This window comes from Papaver somniferum, chromosome 5 (assembly GCF_003573695.1).
Source record: "Papaver somniferum cultivar HN1 chromosome 5, ASM357369v1, whole genome shotgun sequence".
Classification (NCBI taxonomy): domain Eukaryota; kingdom Viridiplantae; phylum Streptophyta; class Magnoliopsida; order Ranunculales; family Papaveraceae; genus Papaver; species Papaver somniferum.
The window spans coordinates 198879618-198887465 of record NC_039362.1 but is presented as its reverse complement, the minus strand read 5'-3'; the positions used below and the strand labels follow the sequence as shown (position 1 = coordinate 198887465).

General features: G+C 36.4%; 1 protein-coding gene across 1 annotated transcript; it reads right to left on the bottom strand.

Moving 5' to 3' along the window:
* Positions 1-6711: 6711 nt before the first annotated feature.
* LOC113280537 lies at positions 6712-7491 on the bottom strand. The gene has a single exon (XM_026529148.1). The coding sequence runs from the start codon at positions 7489-7491 to the stop codon at positions 6712-6714; it is 780 nt and encodes a 259-aa protein (XP_026384933.1).
* Between the last annotated feature and the right edge of the window lie 357 nt (positions 7492-7848).

Sequence of the window (7848 nt, the reverse complement as noted above, 5' to 3'; positions counted from 1 at the left end):
TAGGATATCAAAATCAGATATCGATTCCGATAGGCTAAGCCGTCGGATATCCGATAATATCCGGTTATAACAAAAAAGCTTAAAAACCTTTGTAAAACATTTTCGTAATTGACACTTATCGGATATTTATCCGACAATATCCGATACTAGACTCGAAATTAGGATAAATTACAAATAAGTTCATATACTATCGGATATTGGATATTAACATTTCGGATGGGGTCTAATCCGTTTCTGATATGTTAAGGAAGAAATATCCGATAAAATATCCGATCTGATATCCGATATCTGATAAAACAGATAAAATCCTACAGGATCTCGAATACTCGGAAACGGATACCGGATATCAGACAAATATTGACAGGCCTATTTATTAGTATTAATTGAGGCCTGCCATTACTTCCACCCAACCAAAAGAAGGTGATACTGGGTGTCTAAAGTGTGATAAAATGTCGAGTTACTCTTTATATTAACTTTAATAATTCTAATTATCTAAAACAAATACAAAACCTAAATTATTTCTACCAACAATATTTAATAAAAACCTTTTTTTCTTTAATTTCCATTAGAATCAAAAACTAAAACCTAATCGCAAACAACAATTTAATTCTCTATTTTTTTAGGGTTTTCAAATAATATTTCGGCGATAAAAAATTCGAGTGATCGAGTTAGATCCCTTTAATCCGTTCTTTTTAAAAGGATGCAGCGATGATTTAACGACGAATCTCTGAAATTTCTCATCATTTTTTTCTGAAATTCAAGAAGAATCGATTGATACAACATTAATGTATACCGATTATTTTTGATGTTCTGCAGAATTAGTGGATATGATATACCTACATAAACCGATTCTGGGTTGATGTGATGAACATCAACCACAATCGATATATGTTAATGCATATATCAACCGATTCATCAACCATGTTTGAATTTTTGTACAAACCCATAAAATTTTATCTTTGTGTTATAGAGCATAAAAATACGAGTTGGACGCAAAAAGAATGAGGTCACTCCGACGAAGAAGTTATCAGCAAAACAGTCGAAGAAAATGCCCAAATGTACAATCATTCGATAAGGGCATTTGTGTAAACCGATTCTGCCAAACAATATTTACAGAAAAACTCTTGAATTTTTGTTTCTTTACAATCGGTTTATGGGGGAACTATATCAAATGATTGTGATCAATCTCTGTAGAAGTGCATGAACATTATCGATCATGAGTTGAGTTTTTTCTAAAATAAAAAATAATTTTTTTATAGATTAAGATTAGTTGATTTCTAGGTTAACAAAATTAAACATCAAATAATCACATGAATTAACACTACTTAATCGTTGGTAAACTAGATATCAGTTAAGGAATTTTGTGAAATCACATTTTAATAACCCTTTTTATATTTTAGTGATAGACCTCAAATAAAAGGCACGTGACTCAATGTAGAGAAGTTTTTTTTCTCGTTCTTGTAAAAGGAATCAAATGGAGGGAAAAAAATGAGCTCCTCTCTGTAGTCAGTAACTCTTTTCACTATATGCACATGTGATATGTCACTACAGATGACTACTATCACATTTGTGGAAGTAGAGATAGAGAGGTTACGAGTTAGAGTGTTCGACTCTGTCTCCTTCAACCTTATACCAACTTTGGAATCATAAGGAAAATTTTCGAATCACTATTAGCATGAGTATGTTAGAAGTTAATACTAATATGGTCAATGGTGATTTTCAATCTTATACTAACTTTTCTTTTATTGCTTTTTCCTTCTCAGGTCAATGTGTGGTATCAAGAAACTACAAGGACCGTATAGTTGGACTCAGCAGAGAAGACAGATCAAGAGAAGCTTATCTAGCTTTGGAATGGGGCAAAGGAAATGCTGAAATCCAACATTGATTTTGCTGCAAAATATGAAGTAAATCTATAGGCCATCAAGGAATGATACAAAATGGAAGTTCAAGTAAAATTTCAAGGAAGTTTCACCCTGACTCATGGTGGAAATTTTGAAGATATTGATATTTTTTTTAGGCAAACTAATCAAGCTAGCTTCTCATAAAAAATATTCTGCTATTAGTTTAACACAAATCTCCATTCAATCTAATTTACTTCACAACTCAAATCGGAAAAATCCCAATCTACAATAGTTTTTTGATTTTCTGCAGTCACTTCATGTTCCAACCGATGAGGATATTTGTAATATTAACTTTCAGAGAGTGGAGGGACGTCATTATGCTAGTCTTAGCCCGGATGATCACCTTTTGTGAGTTTGTTGCAGTCACTTCATGTTCCAACTGATGAGGATATTTGTTATATTAACTTTCAGAGAATGGAGGGATATCATGGTGCTAGTCTTATCCCAGATGCTCACCTTTTGTTTCTGTGAGTTTGTTGCTCTTTTGAGCACTCTCTATATTTTAATATATATATATATAAAAAGACTCCGACCGCTTCATAAAAAGGGACTTTTCTTTTGGAATAGCTCTTATGACCAAAATGTCACATCAAAAATAAAGATACAAAATCTTTTTATCTTTATTTTTCATATTTTGATCGTGTGAGTTTAATACATTCAATAAGTATATTTTTGTTCATTTTTTTTTATATTTGTTTGCCTTAGGCCGGTTCTTATGGGGGTGGCTAACCCACCCATTTGCCATGCCAGCTGGCCTGGCAAACTAGCTGCGCTACTATGGCAACAATATTAAGCGTTCGAGTCTCCACCGTTCGGTTGATTTCAGACCTCCAACGGATCTTTCTCCACGGTTATAAAAATGTGAAATTCACACACAAAAGTTACACCAAATTGTTCACGCAAAAAATTTCTATCTTATCTTTCAAAATGGCAAAGTTTGGATCTCAACTTGATTTGGCTTTCCAACTTGATCTTTCCGGAGTGGTGCTTGAATCCTCCGTTAGTAAGATATGTGAAGGTTATGAAAAAATAGGTAAAAACTGTAGATGGGGCAAAACGAGTTGCTGGTTTTTACGGAATTGAGGAGACGACCGTGCGGAGAAAACTCCTTAAACCGAGCGAACTGTCAAACCTCACACAGATGCACTGCAAAAAGGGAGTGCTTTGAATTCGAGAGATCAATCTATAGGACTCCGGCCTAAACCAAGACAATGGCCGTTCCAGAGTCAATTCGGTCACAAGAGAGGATGGGTCGATCTGTAGGAGGGAAGCTGAGAAATGTGTGAGATCAATGGTGACCGAAGATTGTAGGTGTGTTGTGTATGCTGAAGTAAGATAAGTTCTGAATGATTGAATTTGCTCTGTTGAGAGTAATTGCTCAAACGTTGAGTTGTTAATCTCTTCTTGTCTGTTTGACGTAAGATTGTCTTGTCTTTCAATCATGATTCAGAGACTTATTTATGTTGCTATAATTGTAAACACCTTGATCCCATGAAGTGTGACAGTTGCTGGAGTCAAAGAGTGGGGAAGTGGAAATCGTGTTAAAACCAGTTTCCCATCGTGCGGAGACTTGGTTGATTTTCCACCCACTACTTTGCTAACTCCTCCAACTGATTGCACGACTTACTCACATTCTCACCGTGTGTATGAACACACGTGTCATAGACCGTCAGACCAAAACCCTAGTTAATATCCCCCATGTAACACGATTGATGTCTCGTGATTGTAGAGTCTGCAAGGCATACTGTATTTAGTTAGTCAGTTGCTGACTTCATGGGACGATGATTCCTTGTATTGCTGAGTCGAACGTGATTTGCAAATGTTCTAAGACTCATGAATGGAAAGTGTCTGTTGAGACAGAGGTATAATTCTCAAGTAAACGTTGATAGTTAAGGTGAGAAAATATTGCTCATTCGATGGATTGTTGAATATTGATAGTTGAACCAATATTCTTTGGTTTGGGTAAATAATGTTCATCTGATTAAATGTTGCTCGTTTGATGAATTATTGGTAGCATAACCAAATAAAATATTAATTTAAAATACTGGCAATTGAACCGAGTATAATTAATAAAAGTGTTGATCATGGGATCATCGTAAAATTATTAGCGTTTGAATCTGGAATTATGAACCTTGGACTCGATACCCTAATTCGATCAATTCATGATCAATTGATGGTTTATTGAAAATTAACCATGGAGTGAAGGATGGACCGGCTACATGGGAAGATGGGTCGACCATGTAGCGCCCAGATGCTCGACTGAGCAAATTCCAAAGTCTCTTGAAGACCAGTTGGTAAAAGGATGATTAAATGCTGGTTTAATCAATTAAAATAATGCTCCTCTGAGCCTTAGGTGATTAAACCTAATTAATTATGAAGAGATGAGGGACCAACCAAGGGGTCATGAAACCGGACCTGGTTGGTCATGGGATCGAATTACGATCTTTTTATGAAATTCCAAGTCGTTTGGAAGAATTCTGGACCTAATACGTGCAATAGTGCAAATTAGGTCAAATTGTAAAAACGCGTGGAACCAGCTCCTTGCAAGCCAAAGATCCAACCTTGGTTGGTCAAGGTAATATGCTCACGTCGCCAAAGTGTCCTTGTCTCAGTCTTGAGAATTTTGATATTTTCTGATGTGCGTTTGAGCAGCATTTTGAGAAAATATGAAGAAATCAAGGATTTTGCTGAAACTGAGGAAACTTCATAAGATGAAGGAAATAATAATAATAAGTTCAAGAATCATGAAGTATGGGACCGTCTATGTCTAAGGCATGGCCGGCCAATGAGCCCAGTCTCATGGCACTTTACCTAATTTTATATTATTTTCATGATTTTAGGGAAATATCATGAAATTAAGGAGTTTTGTTGAAATCAAGGAGTTTTCTTGAAGTAGAGGAGTTTCCATGAGATGAGGGAAACAAATAATATTCATAATAATAAAATAAGGGCGTGTGGGACCGGCTTGGGCATGGTTGCCGGCTAGGGCCCCGTCCCGTGAGCTTTCCCTAATTTTATGTATTAATTTCATGATTTGAAGGAAATATAATGAAATCAAGGAGTTTCATGGGATGAAGGAAATAATAATAAAATAATAAGGAATGCAAGGTGTGGGACCGGCCACAACTAGGGCATGGTAGGCCGGCTAGTAGGCTTGGTCCCGCATACCTTTTCTAATTATTTATTATTTCCTTGATGTAAAGGAAACACCATAAAACTGAGGAGTTTCCTTGAAACAAAGGAATTTTGTTCAAATAAGGGAATTTTTATGAGATCAAGGAAAATAATAAAAATATGATAAAATATAGAACTGGGCGTGGGACTGGCCACGGCACAGCCGGCCGGCCGGTGGGCCCAGTCCCTAGCACCTTGATTAATATTCTATTATTTATTATTTCCTTCCTATTTTTGCATAGGTTCATCGTTCCTTCGTGTTTTGGAATGCTCGTTCGTGCAGTCAGGTGCTCGTTAGTGCATTATTGCTGAGTACACTTACACCATTTTGGTTGGGGCTTACTCGATAGTGGCTCGGATGCCCGTACGTTGAGTATTTATTACTAACCCATGGAATTCTGCTGGGAAGAACCATGAATTGAAGTAACGAAATATTATGATAATGTAGAATATTTTCCAGGGATTCAGTTAATGAATCTAATGATTTAGAAATAATTAATTGATGGCTCTATACTAGTACGATCGTCTAGGATCATTAATTATTCAGAAATTGATTGATATGAACTTGTTGAAGCGTCATATTTCTTTTATATAGTCAAGGAAAACATTGTTACATCCTGAAGACATTATTGCTCTATACTAGCAGGCAAGCTGTCTAGGAGCCGTCTAATCTTTCGATATATAGAAATAATTACTGAAATTGCTCAATATTCATGAGATATGTCGTTGCCTCAGCTGAGAGACTACATATCTACATATACTGTGAGAGACAATATTCTCAGTCAGAGATTCTTGTGGCATAAGCTTTCATGCTTCGATGAGAGACATGAGCCTCAATACTCGTCTGATTGCTGGATCAGGAGCATGTATAATTATGGTTTTACGATTATAGCCCTTGTCGAAAATCCACCATCTACAAAAACCAAAGAAGTCTACACGTTTTGGATATTAACCAAATCAAACCTCCAACTAAGAAAAGATAAAGAAAAGTTCAAGGTAAGGAAAATTTGAAGGCAAAGAAGAATATAAACAAATGAAACTCTGTTCATGAGCATATTGATTGGAAGTTTGGTGAAACGAATAAGATAAACAAGATGAAGAACATTATCCCAAATTTTTACTTTTAAAGTCTTTATTGTAAGTTATATCATTATCTAGATGAATGAAAGAGGCACTAATGTAAATTAAAATTCTAAACTTAATGAAAGATGCAGTAGTTTTATACTATGTTGTCATGTGCGTAAGGCTCCACACGGCGTCGAGGGTAAATTCCGAGCCGCAGCTAGGCCCAACGAAGCCGCAGCGTATAACAATACTAGTCACATGAGTATTTATGCATATTATAAGAATACCACATCAGAACTATTAATAAAAACTTCTCACAATTCTTACTAGTCTTATTTCTAATCATGTAAACAGCAGTTGAGACTCTAGTACTAATAGTACCTAATAGGCTATCACACCTAAACTAAATAACCAGTAATTCACTAGTTCTGAATCATAAATAAACTAACTTTTACCACTCGTAGTTTCACCATAGGTCCTCCTCATCCCCAGAACTAATGCCATCATTGAAGTCTTCATCATCAGTGGTAAGGACAATATCTTCATCCTCATCAGTTTCGGAGTCATCCAACTAAACTTGTGATGAACGAGCACGAGCACGAGTAGATGTCCTTGTTGATGTTGTTATTTCCCTTGATGATGATTCTGGCTGGCTGGAGGCATTTGTATTAGTGCGACGGCGTTTGTATGTTTGTTGACGAGTAATTGGAGGAGGATGCTCATCATTTTCACTTCCTTCAGCATCTTCAAGTATTCCATAAGTGAAATCTGTTCCTTCTACAAGGTCGTCTCTAGCATCATGAGGATCTAGCCACTCTTCCATTGTCTTCAGCACAATTGGATCTACCTCAGACCCCATTACGCGTTCTTCGAAACGCTTCCTAATTCTCTTTTTATATTGAACATACACAAGATCATTCAACTTTTCATGGTCTGAACGGTTCCTTTTCTTCGTATGAAGATTTTTGAACGCACTCCAATTCGTTTCGCATGGGGATGCTAAAGTTGTAAGTCCAAGAACTCTTTTGGCAAACTTTTGCAAGTTTGGAATCTCACTTCCAAATGTAATCCACCACTTAACAGGTGCAAGAGACTGGATACTAGCTACGACATTGGCTCTTCCTAGTCGGCCCCTCCTAGTGCGATACGGAACAAGTTCGACTAGGATCTTAGATTCCTCCTCAAAATCTTCTGACAGCTTGCCTATGCAATCCAGTAAACCTTCTTTGATAGACTGATCAGATTCAATCAGTTCAGGACTTCCAAGTGTAGCCCAGTATACTTGTGGGTTAAGATAATGTGCTGCAGCATGCAATGGTTGTTGAAGTTGATCTAACCATCGCTTGTCCATTATCATATATGCTTAAGGTATGCCACATATCTTCATCTTCAGGGGTTTTGCATCTAAATTAGTGCGTACTTTATCCTTGCATATATCCATTGCCTTGTAAATATATCCCATAGAAGGTTTCTCTTCAATATCTACCAATATGATAACATATACCATTGGAGTATATTATTTTCAAAACATAATGCATGTCATTCCAATATGTTGATCTTCTGACATACTTCGCAACCTCTTTTCCAATTGCATGCTTCTTTGCCCACTTGATGTTCCTCCACTCTTCTGAGTTAAACATATTCCTTATTTTCGGGTTTAGATCGAAAATGTTGCAAAGATAGAAAGGACATAGCAAATCGAGTCACG